Source organism: Ostrinia furnacalis, unplaced genomic scaffold (assembly GCF_004193835.3).
Source record: "Ostrinia furnacalis isolate ACB-3 unplaced genomic scaffold, ASM419383v2 OfSCF2698, whole genome shotgun sequence".
Taxonomy (NCBI): domain Eukaryota; kingdom Metazoa; phylum Arthropoda; class Insecta; order Lepidoptera; family Crambidae; genus Ostrinia; species Ostrinia furnacalis.
The window spans coordinates 144,758-163,848 of record NW_021132937.1 but is presented as its reverse complement, the minus strand read 5'-3'; the positions used below and the strand labels follow the sequence as shown (position 1 = coordinate 163,848).

The following is a 19,091-nucleotide window of genomic DNA, read 5'->3' as shown; positions in this document are numbered from 1 at the left end:
CAAATGTGTTTGTCTGCGTTTCGCTTCCTGTTTAGACGTGACAACAAACTTTTGATAAGGAGACTTGACGGAGACTCGATTGCCTTTAAGATAATCTTCTTGAATACGTGAACCGAAAAAAGTCATGTTTTAAGTCAATGGAATTGGATTTGGAAGGATATTATTTTATTTCTTTATAGCTTATTATACGAATCGATTTACTAATATAATTAATAAAGACATGAGATATTAACGAAGATTTACTCGTACTTAAGAGATCGATGAAGTTTACACTAACGTATTTTATAGCGCAAAGCTATAATTTCTGTTTTGATCGTATATTTAGGCTAAATCGGAATTAGTACGCTCGTATATCGTCGTACCTCGTTGGAATTTCCAAACTTCAATAAGCAGTAAAATCTATGCCTTGGCCTGACCTACATCAACAAATAATACGAAGTAGGTAGCGACGGTCTTATGACGTTGGTTCCGTTTGGTCGCGTAAAGTTGGTAACACACGGCCAGTGTCGGACATTTCCGCCACATTTCCGCGCGGCCACCGCTAGTCGGCGCCTTACCTGTGCAGGGCTGCCAACATACAGGAAAAACAGTTTTCTATTTTTCTGATACATCGGAAAATCTGTCGTTCAAGAGAGAATAAAGTGAAAACTAGGATGGAATGTTATTAAATAAATGTAGTGGCATAAGTATGTAATAGCAATTTTATGGAGTTTCATTACATTTCAGAGGAACGTAATTTTAAGATTTGTATTGTTTAAAAATTATGAGTAGGTACTAAGCATGTATGTACAGTCACGGAATGAAAAGGTTCGTCAGTTTTCAAATTGATTCCTTCAACGAATCGCGAGCACATATTACCTTTTGAAACTATGTTGTTTCAGCCAAATGACGTCCACTGCTGGACAAAGGCCTCCCCCAAGGTTTTCCACAATGAACGGTCCTGCGCTGCCCGCATCCAGGCTCTTCCCGCGACCTTTACCAGATCGTCGGTCCACCTAGTAGGAGGCCTGCCCACGCTACGTCTTCCAGCCCGTGGTCGCCACTCGAGAACTTTCCTGCCCCAACGGCCATCGTCTCTACGAGCTATGTGCCCCGCCCACTGCCACTTGATTTTAGCAATTCTGCGAGCTATGTCGGTTACTTTGGTTCTCCTACGGATCTCCTCATTTCTGATTCGATCACGCAGGGAAACTCCGAGCATAGCCCGCTCCATCGCCCTTTGGGTGACCTTGAGCCTTCTTATGAGGCCCATAGTAAGCGACCACGTTTCGGATCCATATATCAACACTGGCAACACACACTGCTCGAACACTTTTGTCTTGAGACACTGCGGTATTTCGGACATGAGTCACTAGCTTCACGTCTGTACGCAGTGTGCGAGCGTTGAAGGTTGCCAGGGCCAGAGGTCGTGCCGTGTGGGGACGGCCGTAAAAGAATACTTTTCCCCACCGCCGACAGGAGGCGTGTCGTAAGAGGCGACAAAACCCCTGTAGCACCAGACGGGCAGCAGCGTCTGCGTGCGAAACCAAACAAAAAACTGCGATCGCCAACCCGCCTGCCAAGCGTGGCGATTAGGGCAAAACCCTCCAGAATGGTTTTACAAACAATAAAACGGCCCCTAGTCCCCGGCGGCCCCACTATCCCGTACCACGGTAGCGGTCACGGTAACGGTGGGGCAAGGGGTGCGAAGAATCCCCGGGGGATGCCAAGCTACCAACACCGACGACCTCTTTGAAACTATGTTACAGAATAATCTCAAATTAGAGAAAATAATCTTTAACTGTTCGTCAGTAAAGTTCAAAATTATTCAGATCAAAGTTGTTTGACGATTTATCTTGTCAAGAAGATTATTATGATTGATAAACTAAAACCTTCTTGTTGGTTCAACCTGCCATTATTATGTCTATTAAATAAAAAAAAACTATTGTCAATTGGTCAATGTCATCATTGCATTGCACTGATGGGATAGAAAAATAAACAAGCAAAACCTTATTCGTCAGCAAACGTCATATTTATTTAAATGTTAGCAGCACTGTTTCTTGCACTGTTATGTTGGCAGGTTTGACTCTTTGGTGCAAGCGAAAACCGACACTAAGGTGACGAACCTTTTCATTCCGCGACTGTACTAAAGCTGAGTTGCAACACCTAACTTTAACGGTAACTATAGGGATAACCTGTGCTTTTTGTATGGAGTTTGGCAGATTTTTGACGTTTGCCAAAGTCAAAGTAAGATGGTGCAACCCAGCTTAGTATTTGTGTGTTTACAGCAACATTGAAATGTGTTAAACGAGTAGTAGTAGGTAAGTATATTATACCATTATTAATGAAGAAACATAAAACAATATATTAGATGACCGTAAGATACGTGCCCAGCAGTGCCGTAACTAGGGCGGTGCCAGCGGTGCCCAGGCACAGGGCGCAGACCCTGGAGGGGCGCAGAAATGACCAGACCAGTATCTAGTTTTGTTTCATGCACGCTCTGCCCCCCCCCCGTAGAAGGTTACTTTTTATTCAAAAAGGTTACATTTTTTTTATATTTCTCGCACCGGGCGCATAAAAGGCTAGTTACGGCACTGGTGCCCAGATAACAATAAAAGTAAAGTAAAATAACATTTGTCGATCTGTCAGATAAGTAATTCCATCTATCTACAGTTTCCGTAGTTTGATATCTTCATTCAGTGATAAAGTTGACGATAGTGGTTTTTAAAGGTCACACACTCAACAACAAAGGTCTACGTTTATCATATTGAAATAAAATAACTAGCCTCTTTTGACCTTTTAAGTATACAAACGATATAAAAATGTCGTCATATTAGTATAGATGACCCACGCTGAACTGTCCCACCAAACTCAATGGTATCATCGTTCAACTATAAGGTTTCCTACATGGCAAAAATCGGAACCAGCGATCCGGTATTGACGGTGGCGCCCCGCTGTCAATGTCATGGATAGGACAGTTCAGTAGTGGAACTAGGTAGCTATACAGTAGGTAGTTGTCTATCAAAGTTTGTTTAAGGTTTTTTTAAATTGCCTATTGTTTTTGGTACTTCTATTTTATGTGCAAGTCGCTCATTACATTATTGTAGCTTTTCATTAAAAATAATGCTTTATAATAAAGTCAATAAAAAATACGTCTCACTCTACATAAAGTGGCAACCCCCAGTTTTGGTAAGTAACACGTATCGAGCCATTGGTCGCTTCCCTCGCAAATGGAATACACGGCGCCCGAAGGAGCTATTCACAACGTATTCAGCCCAGCTCGTGGATACAGTCCACAACTATACGTGTTCGTTGAAAAGTAGATTCTATTACAACCAAGTAATAGAGTGCAGTGTTACTTGATGTGCCGTCTGTATGAATTCGTGGAGACCACAAACTAGGTCGTTGCATTTTGGTATAATAATTGCATATAAGTTAGGCAGTGAACAAGTTTACCTAAATTTATGGTTTATGGAACGTTATTTAAATAAATAATGTGAATCAAAAGTTGAAAAAATAAAGAAATAAGTGGCTACTTATAAGATTACCCACTTGTAAATCTAGAATGCTAAATAAAGAATTATTATTTTATACATACTGCTAAACAAGAATTTTGATGTAAGTAAGTATAATACAAGTAAGTACTAACTTGCAATGATACTATGACATGTTCAGTCACATTATACGCATATTGCAGATAACTTTCAGGGTTTTTTTTTTAATGAAAAGTCAATCTAAAAGCATTGGTGTACTAGGTACACATCTTTTTAAGATTATCTATAATATAGGTTTATAAAAGAGTGCAAAAGTTAGTAAGTAGAGAAGTTGAATCGCAAACTATAAGTAATCGATCAATTACAAATTGATTGATACGTGTCAAGGCGCTATCTTTCAGCGATAAACTTTTTGTCACGTTATTTTCGCCCTGTTATTTCTATTTATAGCTTGATGACTCCGATCAAATTGTTTTTTTTTGTGTCTGTGGTATATTCACACTATAGGTCTAGTTCATAACTAAATCAGTGCCTGAGGTATTCCGCGGCACGGAGTGTTTTTGAGACGTCAAACGACATCGAGACTTTAGATGTGCTTCAAAGTACGAGTATGCTACGGCTCCGTGCACGATTACAGCGCCAACTAGCGTCCACAACTTTGAGGGCTCTGTCACATTGACATTTAGGTCGTATATTTGTGAAAAAATATCGAAATGAAGAAATAACAAATATTTTCGACTAATAAGTTGTTGTGATACCACGATTTGGATGGAAAAAAGGTTTTGAAATCATTTTGGTCATTCAAATCAAATGAGGTAAGTCCAAAAAGTGTGTTTAATTTTTATTGTGTCAGGGTTTGTTTACTTCATTTATAGTTGTAGTTTTACAGTAAAACAAAAAGAAAAAGCTACTTTAACGGTTTCATTATATAACAGTAAATATATTTAAATGTTCCTGTATCGCTGGTAATAAATTAAATATCGTTTTCAGATCGAAATGAGTTTGTTTTGAAGACCGGATTTGTGAGTGTTACAATCATGGTTACAATATCAAATTCCAACCACAAACCGTATTTAAAGGAAAGTTGTTGGTATTGGCTGGTCAAGTCCGAGATGTAGAAGAATTAAGAACAAAACAAGGACAGAGTTCAATAATTCACGCTCTCATCATAAGGCAAACATCTGTGCTCAACAACTACTGTGACTCATTTTTGTACAACCACGTTGTATAGTCTAGTTATTTCCAAATTGTAAACGGTTATTAAACCAGCCTTATCGAAATACAGTCCACTCTTTTATTTAAGTTCCCAGTAGGACCCTTTTCATGCGATTAATTAATGATATTAAAATGTAATAAGTAGAATCGCTTTGCCATTGACAGATACATCGGATGACAGAGCTTACATTATTTCTACTTTTGACCACCATGAGCGCTGCGATCGATTATGTTTCCCCCACCTAGTACTTCGCACCCAGCGAATCACGTCATATACAGGGTGGAATTTTGTAATGGCACCTGGAGAGAATGAACTCTTAGGCTGGGTTGCACCATCTTACTTTTACTTTAACAATCGTCAAAAGTCTGTCAAAATCCATACAAAATCACCGGTTATCGTTATAGTTACCGCTAAAGTTAGGTGGTGCAATTCAGCCTTAATACTGTAGGTAGAATAAGAATAAGAATAAGAATAAGAAATGGCATTGCCAGATTTTGTATGGAAGGTGGCGTCTTTTTTTTTTCGCGCGGCCATCAACCAAACTTTGTTTTTTGATTACAAAATAGTGTAATAAACCAAACTTACTATGGCATGTATACCTCTAAACTCAGTCTGAACTGAGTTACGAGCATTAGAAGTTTGATGGTTTTCATCTAGATTTGCTTTTTGCGCGCAAGTTTTGTAAGAAATTGCAACAAAATATTGCGCTATTTTTTTATTGAGCTGATTCTGCTCCATACTGATGACTGGAGCCTATAATTGATGTTATTGTTAGTTTACACATACAATGTCACTATTTTGTTGCAATTTCTTACAAAGCTTGCACGCAGATAGCAAATCTAGTATGTAAAATCATCAAACTTCTAATGCTCGTAACTCAGTTCAGACTGAGTTTAGAGGTATACATGTCATAGTAAGTTTAGTTTACTACACTATTTTGTAATAAAAAAATAAGGTTTGGTCGATGGCCGCGCGAAAAAAAAAAGACGCCACTTTCCATACAAAATCTGGCATTGCCATTTGTATGCGACACGTAATAATATTTAAAAAAAAAATTAAAATATCCTTGGACATTTTACACTGCGCTTCTAGTCCCAAACTAAGCAAAGCTTGTACTATGAGTACTAGACAACGGATATAAACATACTTAAATACTTTTTTTTTTGTAAATACATACTTATTATACATAGAAAACACCCAGTCCAATACAAACAAATATGTTCATGCACACAAATGTTTGTACTATGCGGGAATCGAACCCGCTACCTTCGGAATAGTAGTCCGTTTCGAACCACTACACCAAACGGCCGACAGTACTTTCCCTCCAGGTGGCATTACAAAATTCCACCCTGTATANTTACCGTGCTTTTGATTTGATGCTTGCAAGCATCGTTTGTGAATACGGGCGTGAAACGCTTGAAACAGCTTGTTGTTACCAATGAGTAAATTTTTTCATTAAAAAAATCTCATCCAGTCACACCAGTACTCGTTGGTTACACTGTAACCTGTATTTTATTACAGATAACTTAAGTTCTTTTGTGTACATATTTTGATTTTTGAATGTGTTTTGTACATTGTTTCTTTATAAACTTCTCCTGGTAATATTATAGATACTTAATGTGTGAAACAATGACAGTGTGACTGGATGGGATTTTATTCCCAACGAGTAACAGTAACAGACAGTGTCACTCGTTTGGGTGACTCGTTGGGAACAAACGGCTAAAAAGTTGAAGCAGCCAAAGTAACAAAAAGGTCTCCTCCAGAAAAATTGTATAATTAATTAGGTACATTGTAATAAAACGACGGCAAGTCAAGCTAAACGCATCTTAATAGTAATTGTAATAGAAAAAGAATAAAAAAATTATAACCTGTAACTGTCGTCTGTTTTGAAGACTTTATCTTCAGAAACAATGCTAATCTCAACCATATTTAGCAATAATACAGTTGGTAATATAATAAAAACGCCATGGGAGTCTATTTGATAGCGGTTTCACGTCATATTGAAATCATTTTGTGCTATGGGAAGTTATTTGCCATTGCAGTTATGGGAAATTATACTTTATCTTGTAAGTTATAGGGTTTACTTTGAAGTATTTTGCGGTTTTGTGGTGTAGAACGGTAGTTGTTAAAAAGATATTGATACAGGAAGCGCATAACAGTTATTTAAAGGGAATAGAGATTAAACTTGAATGAACTTAACCACAAAGTGCATAGTTACTTTCGATTTCTAGTGCGTTAACCATTCATAGACTGACTACTAAAGAATTTGAGTGTAAATAAAATTAAGTGATGTTAAAATTCGACCAACTCTTCGCCAACGTCCATACCACGTTGAAAACACCGGTTCTCGTCCGATCACCGAAGTTAAGCAACGTCGGGCGCGGTCAGTACTTGGATGGGTGACCGCCTGGGAACACCGCGTGATGTTGGCTTTTTGCTTATTTTTTAATGAATTTCGTAGTCCACTAAAAATTGCTAGGTAATATCATAATTTGGTTGAAAGATACGAATGGACGGAAAATTTTTAAGACAAAAAATCGTTTTAATTAACGAGTCTGTTAGTAGCATCAGTTAATTAATTAAACAATGATTTTGTACCCCTAATTGAGAGTAAGTTGTATACTTTACAGAGAAAGTCATAAGTTAGGAATTTTACCGTCATCGTGTAAACATAAAGAGAGAAAACAAAAGCTAATAATATTAATACAAGACATCAGTGAAAGTGGATAGCCAACAAACTGTGACGGAGTGATCCTCCTATACATATCCGAGCTTTTTTCAAGCCAATTGATACTGAATTCCAAGATCATACGGTTGCAATTACTTTGAAAACCACCTGTTAAAGGTGTCGATACACCTAAGCGTTAAGTTGTAACAAAATTCATCATTCGTAGACAAACAGAAACTTACATTTTGTGTTAATACTGTAACTTCTGTGCACCAAAGGGTGTTAAGTGTGTAAATAGTTCGTTCGCTTCAGCCAAATGACGTTCACTAGATGACTAGACAAAGGCCTCTTCCAAGGACTTCCACAACGAGCAGTCCGGCCTGTGGTCGCCAGTTCGCCACTCGAATTTTAATTTTAAAGTTAAATGTCACGTCCATGGCAATGAGGGTTTTCGCGATTGAAAAATCCGCCAGATGGCAATACGTAGACGGGAGGTCTAAATGCTGCATGATTGGTTATTTTTGACATGACATTGACAGATATGTCAAAATCCACTGCCATCTGGTGGATTTTTCAATCGCGAAAACCCTCATTCATACAGTGTGAGTCACGTTAAAGTGTACATATGAAAATAGATGAAACTAGACCTATTTTTATCGACAAAAAAGAGGTCAAAAAATATTATTAGTATTGCCTGTTATTTAGCATTGTTACTGTTTTTATTGTATCAAGATATACCGCTTAGTTTAAAAGTTATTATGTTTTATTTACAATAAGTAATTGGAAGAAAAAAAATTCTATAAAAAATTTAAAAAAATTCTCAAAATTTTTTTGACCTCTTTTTTGTCGATAAAGATAGGTCTAGTTTCATCTATTTTCATATGTACACTTTAACGTGACTCACACTGTATAGAAATAATGGAAAAATCCAAGGTTCAATTCACGATATCTATGAAAAAATATCCTGCCAAACTGTGTCCCCATTTAATACTCATTGTAGCGCTAAACCATTGTATCAGCACCTTAACGTATACGTCAATAATAACATCAATTTTATTACTTACACCTTAATGTTACGTTTCAATTTTCAATGTGACTATTTGTAAATTGTGTCATACATTATTAGACCTTATTGCTTTCATATTACGAGTTATTACGATTGAATGAGCACCTGACAGGTATACTTTATGAATGAGTTTATATCGTCGTAAACTAATTTGAAATATTGATATTGAATTTGAAACTTACGAAATGAAGCGTTACATTTTGGTAATGTGTTACATTTTTACATTATTAATTGTTTTATTTCAAATATGTATTTATTGACAAAAGATTGGGAAGTAGAATTTTAAAATCACTCAATTGGAAAAATTCCATGTAGGTATAATGGTGATTAAAATTTATAATGTGTAACTTTTATTCATTCTTGCCTTATAAAATGAGAATAAGTTTCTTAGCCTAATACGTCACCTTTGACAAAAAAGTAAAAATTATAAAATCCTCGTACTCGTACCTACTCTCCATAGTAATATTTGCCCCCACTGGGATTCGAATCTGCTGCTGCAGCTCGCTATAATCCGTCATACAAAACAAGCCAGGTTCTTCCAACTCACTTTTCAACGTGGAAAAACTTTTCCTCAAACAAACTTAAATTCTAGTTTAATAATCACTATCTTTTTACATTGTAGAGAACTAAATTGTTTTGTTGCAACAATAGCGGCAATATAACGAGAGAGATCGCGGCAATCAGCTGATTATGATTGTAACTAGCGTGTAGGGTTACCATGTTGAGAAACATTATTATATTATTTCAAGGACGCTGGCTGGAGTATTGATTAACACTTTATTTCGTTAATAGAGGATCAAATACCACCAGTCGATGGAGATAATTTTTGTGACCAGCCAAAACTCGGTTTCTTCATAAAGTTGGTTATTAGGTACCTACTTCCGTTTATATGTTTCTTAACCTTGGCATTAGGCAAACTGGCACCGACAGCTAAAATATCAATCATGGATAATTTTGTCCTAATAAATAATATAAAACAAAATTACTTTTGTACTTTTTGAAGTGGGTTTTTTAAAATTAATTTATTCAAACTGACTGAATGACCATTTTGAAATCAAATTAAATCAAATCTGATATACCCTTTGTTGCACATTAAAGTATTAAAGGAGTACTTAATGCCAGTGTAATTATGTAACTACATTGTCATACTCTACTTACTCTATTAGTGACTGTATTGCTTGCGCTGCTTCTTCTCAGCACTGGCCCATTTATTGTCCTGAAGCAGTGGTAGAGTTATGGGACGAATAATGGGACGTGTAAAGTAAAAATACTTTTTAAAAGCCTACTTGCATAAATAAATGAGTTGTTTTTGGGTCAAACAGAAATCAAAAATGTCCTCCAAAACCTCAAATCACGGTCACCCTACAAGTACGTGGTCCAATTTTGCCCGCGGAATGGGCCAGCTGTACAGGCTCATTACATTAGAAAGTACCATATCAATGTCTTGACGTCAACCAACGTGGTTGTTTACTTGTTATGTCATTTATATTGGCGGAGAAATGGTGGCAGTGTAATGAACTGTCCGTACTTTACAATGTTATTGTCGTGTGGCGTACAGTTTAATTATTCTGTACGGTTAGTAGTCTCGAAACAGAATCACAATTGGCAACAATGAAATCTTGTAAGCAGTAGCTGCAAATCAAGTCTTTTTAGAGAGCTGAGAGGATATGAAATGACACTTTTGTATTAAATCTAAAATATTGTTATTACAAAAACAGCTACGCGAGGAGATACAAATCTTTCATAGCTTATGTTGAATCGAATATTAAGAATAATTTCAAATTCTAGGGTAGAGTTCGACCCATTTGGATTTAGAATCTTTAGAGTTGTGTTGTTTGTGACTCCACAAAAGTATCCGTACCTACTCTATGTTCAAACTTTTATCTCTTCACTTTAGTTTGTTTCACGATTAACATACTTAACAGTTAGTTAGGTAAACACTATTTTGTTGTAAATTGTCCCTGAAAAATAATAAACTCATAAATTACTTTTCTTTTGTTTCAGATAGTCGACGAAAACAGCTGGCTGGAAAAATGACGCGCAGAAGAAGATAGCGTTCCATTTTCAAAAATTCAAAAGTGCCATGTGTGGGTGACAGTGTTGATCACAATGAGTGAATGAAAAACAAAAAACAAAATGGCGTCGATATCGCGAGTGACACTAGTGAGTGTGGTGGCTTGTGCCGTGTTTGTGTGTGTGAGTGGACACGTGGCGTTGACGTACCCTCCAGCTAGGAGGTTCGATTTGGACTTTTTGGACAATTCCAGGACGAAACCGCCATGCGGGATGCCCAAAGGTAAATGAAAATTTTTTACTTGCTTAGATATTTTAACTACCAGGTGTATAAACCTTCCATGAAACTTGTTTGTATTATTTGCCGAGAGATGTCACTGTACTTTGAGACGCGTAAAGCTGTACCGCGGTGTCCAAATTTTTTTCCCCGGCTTTATACATATACCGGGAGGATTTTGACCTTTGAGAACCATTGACAACTTGTGTCAAGCATTAAATTGTCACCTTCATATTGACGTCTTATTTATACCTAGATAAGAGTCCCTTAAGTGCACAGAGTATTATTCACCAGGTTTATTATTATAGCGTTTAACTGAGTAGGTCCCTGCAGCAGGAATCCTGCGATTAAGGAGAGACATGTGACCTAATAGAGCTATTTTGGCCGTTTGTTCCCAACCAGTCACACCGAAACGTGTAACACTGTTAATGGATTCGAAAAAATCCCATCGAGTCACACTGATCACCATCTTCCCAACGGTTCACACACCGATTGAGTCGGCATTAATTAATGTCATAACAATTGATTATCTATTGTGTCTAGATTCGCGGAGCTTGAAGGATTAAATACCTTAAGCCTAAACTGTTCAGTAAATTAAAAAAATGTATTTTAAATCCTTTTATCTTCCGGGATTTAATATCAAATTACTTTTTCTCTTTTGAACTAGTATGTCCAGAAATAGAGTGAGGTATAATTTTAGCAAATGTCACGGTCTTGGAACGTTTAGAGGGCCTGTTCTACACAAAACATGTCGGCAATATAATTTATAGTGTCACCCAGTTACCTACATAAATGTTCTTCACGCATTGAAATATTATCGTACATACTTCGAAACAGCAATAAAACGGCTATAAAAACTATTATAGCAACATAATGTTACTTAATGGTTTTTCTGTGTAATAAATAGTACAATTTATTATAGGTATTATTTGCAAACCGGTATTTAATTAAATGCCTAGTTTAAATGATAAAATTATTTGATTAGACCAGGGCTTCCCAATCTTTTTAAGGTTCCGTAGTCAAATGGCAAAGAAAGACTTATGATAGTCGCTCGCATTCTATTTGTACTTCTACCCAAAATTCGCCCGTTTCTTCGCCAACGTCCATACCACGTTGAAAACACCGGTTCTCGTCCGATCACCGAAGTTAAGCAACGTCGGGCGCAGTCAGTACTTGGATGGGTGACCGCCTGGGAACACCGCGTGATGTTGGCTTTTTGCTATTTTTTTAAAATGATGATCATAATGCAGAATTTTCATTTTAATTAAAGTAAAAATCACTGGCTTATAACCGTACGAAGTGTAATCAATGTGAATTTTTGATCACCGCTCTTCTATGTTGACAAAGTCGCTGATAAAAACAGCGATAACAGGTTTGTTTATAAATAGAGATCTAGGCATGCCGTTGTGACCTAGGTCGTTGACCTCTGCCTCACGCTGCAATCTCACAGTCGGCTCCAATATAATGTGGCAATGTTTATAAACATTATAATCTGGGCCAAAGATTATTATCTGTTGTCTAAGTAATAGCACAAAATAGTTTTATTGCATTTAATGAAAACATTTCAGTTGAAAAAAAAACTTTTATTTTTTATCTTTTTTTTTTCATTTCATTTTCAAAACTGTGTGTGTGCATTTTCCGGTTAATTTCTGAAACGGCTTGAGCGATTTTGATAAGAATAAGGACGGAATGGGGCTTTGTGGAAAAAAAAACACTTTTACTGCACTTCTTCATTTTGAACAGCAAATTGAAAAGTAACTGGAATTTTAGGGCTAGAATGAAGTATTGCTCATGTCTTGGAAAATTAAATATTGAAATTACTTATTGCCTTAATAGCGTCAAGTTTCAATCTTAGTCAATCTTTTAGTTTGCAAGATTTCAGATTTTATTGAAACTGACTGTAGTGTTTTTAGACAAGGTACAGGCAACAGCACATCAAGGTAACGCTGTGGTAGCATCTGATACAGTTGTAATAGAGGCTAACTTACAAAAAACTTGTCTGATTTGACAGACTGTACTTACATTTGATGAAATCTTGTTTAATAGTACCTAATGTCTGAAACATTTAATTTTTATTTGGTCGATTTACTTTCAAGGCTTGTGTTGGTACATAATTGATTTTTGAATTATTTTATTTTTTTGAGATAATTATGTGTTGGATTTTACACAATAAAAACAATAAAAAACCAATAATAGTTCCATCAATGTTATCAACACCAGACAAATAATTAAATTATTAATTAAATTAATTAACGATAACTGTTATATTGCGCAATAATTTAATAACGAAATATTGGACTTATAAAAAAATTAAAAAAACTATACAGCGAGGAAACGCGGTACTCTCGCTTCCTTTTTTACAGCATTTTTAAGACGTTTTTTTTTATTAGCAAAATAATTGAAAGGGATTTTTTTTTACTTTTTTGTGTAAGTTGCATGCACGTTACGTTTCATGATTTTATCGAATTTAATAACAATGTTATTAAATAAAAACATTATGTTATTGTAACATATCTTTTCTGCAGTTGGTAAAATGTAATAAATTTGGCCGTAGTAAGGTCTTAATAATTTCGGCCTCGATCGTCAAGCAGTCGTGGCCGAGTGGTTAAGGCGTCTGACTCGAAATCAGATTCCCTCTGGGAGCGTAGGTTCGAATCCTACCGGCTGCGAAATTTTTGTTTTGAATTGAAAATATATTTTTGCTTAATTAATTTAATTATATTTTATGTATACTACTGCTAACTAGTAGTTAATACATACATATTTCATATTGCATAGGTTTATCCACAGTAGACTGCCATGGACTGAAATTATTTTATAGAGCGTCCTCCTTAGGGTACCGTAGTCCTGACAAGGAACCCTTATTGTGATATAATATGAGCCTGCATTACATTCAGAATAGTACTCAGTGTCATTTAAGAATTTAAATATCAGAGTAAATGGAGGGGGTTTCTTCTTCATCAGATAGAATAGACAAAACATAAAATAGTGGAGTGATGATTGTATTTTCAATCTTACATATTTTTCAGCAATTCAGAATGTCTAAGGATAACTATTGCAGTGAGGGTGGTTGTTCATTAATGCCAATCGATATAACGATATTAGCAATCCTGTGAAACACTCAGATATTGCAATTGCAACCCAAATAGGTAACCTAATATTGATTGCAAAGTAAGAAAATTAAATATCTGTGTCAGTTGGTTTTTCCCATGAAATTTTATTTAAAACTTTAAAACAAGTTCATCCAATTGAACTGAAGTGCTTTCATGAGTATTTCTATGAGAAACAAACCTATAATAGCTTCTAAGATAAATTATGGAAAATTCAGGCCACGTATTTTCATAAATTCATACTCTATGACTCTACCTTGCTTGAAATAAGCTCCAAAATCGTGTGTATCTTCGAGCTTTCGAGGCAGACGCTGCCTTATTGATCGGTCAAGGGGTGACTCCTGGAAAACACCGCTTGGAAAATCAGCTCTATCTGTCTTTGTCTCTCGCATCTCAATGTTATGGTGGGCGACAGAGATGGGTAGAGTCGAATATTTTGGAATTGTTCTAAGGGTAGGGTCCTCAGATGCGCGCGCAAGCCTTACTAGCCAAAGGTTCCGTAGTTTTGGTCGGCACATCAAGGGACCGTGTGGCCTAATGGATAAGGCGTCGGACTTCGGATCCGAAGATTGCAGGTTCGAGTCCTGTCACGGTCGAACTAATATTTTGTTTTTGATGGCCATGAGCTTTTCCTGCGCGCTAGAAGGGTGAGACTAGGGTTGCCAGGCGTCCGGCTTTAGCCGGACATGTTTGGCTTTTTAGGGTCTTGTCCGGCCAAATATTGCCTTGTCCGGCCTGTCCGGTTTTTGTTAGGCTTTTTATTTGGTTGCCACGCCAGGCGAAAGTCGAGCCACAGAATCAAATGAAGCGCACACATCACGGATGTTGGTTTTGCAACCGATGATGATAGTACTCACTCATGAGCTGAAACTAATTGCCCCCCCCCCCCCCCGTCACATGTCCGGCTTTTAGGGTAAAATGTCCGGCCAAATGAAACACAAAGTCCGGCTTTTGTGATTTTGGACCTGGCAACCCTANTTTTTAACCTTTAACCGACGACGTGATTTTTTTGTCACGCCGTCTGCGACGTGCGGTCTGTGGGACCGCTATACTGTTTACTCAAAAAGTAATATTTTTTTGTATAAAAGTATATTGGTTTTATATTTTTTGAGAACATTATAGTATTACAAATAAACATACGTATAATTTGCGAGGACTCAATGTATATTTTTTATTTAAATATGGCTAAAACTTTTTTGACCCTTAATTTCATCGAAATTACACTAGAGCTCAATAATACCTATATAACTTGTAAATTTTAATCAAAGCAAGAAAAACTATACTCCTTCCTAAATATAGTGAACATAATGAATAAAATAAAAATAAATGACACGTACATTACATGCACAAAAAAAAATTGACGTAGGGTAAACATCAGGCAAAATCAGGACATTTTTTTTACTGCATGCCAAGCATTTTCGGAATGCATAGGTAACACCTGTAAGATAATTTCGTTTTCAATTTAGATGGACTAAAATGTACGTCTTTTTTGCAGCTGGTGCAATGACATCAGGCTGATTTGGCATGTCAGAGCTTAGAATACAGTCACTGTTTGCTTTACCACCCGTTTCGCGGTATTTTTTTTACAGACTACCATCTTTTACGTAATATTATGTTCAAATATCAATACATCATTAGGAAATGTCTTTTCCTAGGTTGTGGCGGCCCAGGATCCATCATTTTTACGAAAAATGTGTCGTCTAAAACAAAAACACCATTTTCAGTATGGTACAAAAATGTCACGTAGTCTGCGACGTGCGGTCCCACAGACCGCTGTTGAACTTTAAATCGAATTATCTTATTAAAACTGCTCTCGTCGATGTAACCACTTCCTGTAATGGCGTTTGGGCAACTAAACTCGAAGGTACTGAGATGCTCGGGACACGGGAGTAAGTAGAACATTGCAATCCAGAAATTTCAAAAACCGGAGCGGTCTGTGAGACCGCACCTCGTCGGTTAAAGGTTAAGAAGACGTTTTTTTATTAGAAAAATAATTGAAAGGGATTTTTTTTTTTAGTTTTTTGTGTAAGTTGCATGCACGTTACGTTTCATGATTATCGAATTTAATAACATAATGTTAAAAACATAGCTATCTTTTCTGCAGTTGGTAAAATGTAATAAATTTGGCCGTAGTAAGGTCTTAATAATTTCGGCCTCGAGCGTCAAGCAGTCGTGGCCGAGTGGTTAAGGCGTCTGACTCGAAATCAGATTCCCTCTGGGAGCGTAGGTTCGAATCCTGCCGGCTGCGAAATTTTTTGTTTTGAATTGAAAATATATTTTTGCTTAATTAATTTAACTATATTTTATGTATACTACTGCTAACTAGTAGTTAATACATACATATTTCATATTGCATAGGTTTATCCACAGTAGACTGCCATGGACTGAAATTATTTTATAGAGCGTCCTCCTTAGGGTACCGTAGTCCTGACAAGGAACCCTTATTGTGATATAATATGAGCCTGCATTACATTCAGAATAGTACTCAGTGTCATTTAAGAATTTAAATATCAGAGTAAATGGAGGGGGTTTCTTCTTCATCAGATAGAATAGACAAAACATAAAATAGTGGAGTGATGATTGTATTTTCAATCTTACATATTTTTCAGCAATTCAGAATGTCTAAGCATAACTATTGCAGTGAGTGGGTGGTTGTTAATTAATGCCAATCCATATTAGAAATCCTGTTAACCACATAAATTGCAATTGCAATCCAAATCTTAACCTAATATTGATTGCAAAGTAAGAAATATCTGTCAGTTGGTTTTTCCATGACATTTTACTTAAAACTTTGAAACAAGTTCACCCAACTACACTGAAGTGCTTTCATGAATATTTCTATGAAAATCAAGACCTTTAATCGCTTTGAAGGTATGTGGATATATATCAGGCCGTGTATTTTCATAAATTCATACTCTACTTTCTTGAAATAAGCTCTAAAATCGTGTGTATCTTCGAGCTTTCGAGGCAGACGCTGCCTTATTGATCGGGCAAGGGGTGACTCCTGGAAAACACCGCTTGGAAAATCAGCTCTATCTGTCTTTGTCTCTCGGATCTCAATGTTATGTGGGCGACAGAGATGGGTAGAGTCGAATATTTTGGAATCGTTCTAAGGGTAGGGTCCTCAGATGCGCGCGCAAGCCTTACTAGCCAAGGGTTCCGTAGTTTTGGTCGGCACATCAAGGGACCGTGTGGCCTAATGGATAAGGCGTCGGACTTCGGATCCGAAGATTGCAGGTTCGAGTCCTGTCACGGTCGAATTAACATTTTGTTTTTGATGGCCATTAGCTTTTCCTGCGCGCTAGAAGGGTGAGAGAGACGGTCATAAGATCTAACACACAAAAGGCTAAAAAACGGCAAGCTGAAACCTTATTTTTGACTTTCACATAGTTAACATCAAAGCAAGGGCTACTGATTACTTTTTGACAATCATACAGGTTCCCAAGCAACTTTTGATAGTCAAAAGAACTAGAAAGTCAAGGGACTTTCTGTATTCAGAAAATTCTATAGCAACATTTAAGCTAATGGCACACAATAGACTACACTCATTGTCATCAATTATTTAAAATCGAAAATATCGTAAGAAGTAGGCCTATAGAAACCAAATCCTTTGAAAAATCGCGAAAGTGTGGCGACTGGCATTACATTATTACTATTTACTACAAGTAAAAGTTTAAGCTGCTAGCTGCTGCGAGTATACACGTGGTGTGGAGCCGGCTTTTACCAACCAAAACCATAATATAACTTCTATCAATACTAGTTTTTAATTATTTAAATTTAACGCAGGCCGCTACCAACCGGGCAGCATGGAAAGCATTGGGGGAGGCCTATGTTCAGCAGTGGACGTCCTATGGCTGAGATGATGACGATGATGATGATGAATTATTTAAATACTTTCTAATCATAGTGCTTTAAACTTGCAAATGAGGTTCTTTTCATTGATACAACTTTAGCAAAGCTTGAGACTACGCAGCGCAGTCCCGTAACCCAAAAATGAAATGGTTTGATTGAGTAAAGGGTAATGTAGGTAGGACCTAGGTAGTTACTGACTGTGATAAATGATATTCGATGTGTCTCCAATGTTACGGATACAGTTAGTCTATCTAACAAAAATAAAGTTGCAACTTTACTTTTGAAAGCACACGTTTAATGAAATTGCGCTCTCTTTAATTAAAGAGCTATAAACCTGTTTAGGTAATACTAAAAATAAGTATATTACACCTACTCCCAATATGTTTTATGAGTTTTTAAATTAAAGTCAATCAGAATTTAATGAATTAGTGAACCTTCTTAACTTATCTCAAATCTAAGTTGTCAAGTTATCTAATTTGATTACAGTTAAGAGGGAAATGGGCAATTAACGATGGGAACTGTGTTTTTTACGTAACCATAATGTTTTGTTGCTTTGGTTAAATGCCGAAGAATAGAAAATCCAGTTAGTGAAGTAATTTTCTCAAGCACAATGAGTTTCATTTGGAACCGTTTGCGCCACCTGTGACCGGTTGTGTAACTAAATGGTGTCATCTTGAGGTAGTACTTCTACTCGCCGACAGATGGCGCAAATTAAATATTTTAAGATTGTTAATTGATGAGAAAAAAAATGCTTGTTTTTTTGGCTAAGATTATTAAGAAAATGATTTNATTGTTTTGTTTGTTTCAGGAACATTAAAAACATCATTTGTTGCGGGTTCAACATTTACAGTCCATTGGCATTTGGCGTATGCGCATCGTGTAAGTTTCTTTCAAATTTGTATGTCACATTTAACCAATAAACATAAGAGGATGTTTAACCTTGCCTTTTTAGGGAAATTTAGAATGGGGCAAGCTTGTAAGGGGTAAATGGGAATGCCACTTATCTTGCATTTATTGATACTAAGTATGTCGATTGATATAAACTCACGATATCTTCTACATTTATGTGTTGACAGGGTGGATTCAGTTTGAGAATATTAGATGAGCTGGAACGGCCAGTTCTGGACCTGACACCGAGAGCAGCTGGCTCTGAATTCGTGCGAGATGACGTTACGTAAGTATAACTTAATTATTTATCGTTCGTTCGTTTCAGCCAAATGACGTCCACTGCTGGACAAAGACCTCCCCCAAGGCTTTCCATAACGACCGGTCCTACGCTGCCCGCATCCAGGTTCTTCCCGCGACCTTCATCAGATTGTCGGTCCAGCTAGTAGGAGGCCTGCCCACGCTACGTCTTCCGGCCCTTGGTTGCCACTCGAGAACGTTTCTGTTCCAACCATTGTATTTCGTTGCAAC

At 36.8% G+C, this 19,091-nt stretch overlaps 1 protein-coding gene and 6 non-coding genes across 7 annotated transcripts in view; all 7 read left to right on the top strand.

The window, feature by feature from the left end:
* LOC114356160 (cell surface glycoprotein 1-like) overlaps positions 1–19,091 on the top strand; it is a 92,140-nt gene that overhangs the window by 64,595 nt on the left and 8,454 nt on the right. The window contains exons 3-5 of the mRNA XM_028309276.1: positions 10,428–10,719; positions 18,484–18,554; positions 18,752–18,849. Coding sequence (XP_028165077.1) covers positions 10,560–10,719; positions 18,484–18,554; positions 18,752–18,849 — 329 coding nt within the window. The 5' untranslated portion in view covers positions 10,428–10,559. The remainder of the gene's footprint in view (positions 1–10,427; positions 10,720–18,483; positions 18,555–18,751; positions 18,850–19,091) is intronic.
* LOC114356197 (5S ribosomal RNA) lies at positions 7,003–7,121 on the top strand. The gene has a single exon (XR_003656193.1). It is a non-coding gene; the product is annotated as a 5S ribosomal RNA (ribosomal RNA).
* On the top strand, positions 11,809–11,927 carry LOC114356188 (5S ribosomal RNA). Its single transcript, XR_003656185.1, has one exon. It is a non-coding gene; the product is annotated as a 5S ribosomal RNA (ribosomal RNA).
* Positions 13,301–13,382, top strand: TRNAS-CGA (transfer RNA serine (anticodon CGA)). Its single transcript has one exon. It is a non-coding gene; the product is annotated as a tRNA-Ser (tRNA).
* On the top strand, positions 14,347–14,419 carry TRNAR-UCG (transfer RNA arginine (anticodon UCG)). The gene has a single exon. It is a non-coding gene; the product is annotated as a tRNA-Arg (tRNA).
* Positions 15,990–16,071, top strand: TRNAS-CGA (transfer RNA serine (anticodon CGA)). Its single transcript has one exon. It is a non-coding gene; the product is annotated as a tRNA-Ser (tRNA).
* Positions 17,009–17,081, top strand: TRNAR-UCG (transfer RNA arginine (anticodon UCG)). Its single transcript has one exon. It is a non-coding gene; the product is annotated as a tRNA-Arg (tRNA).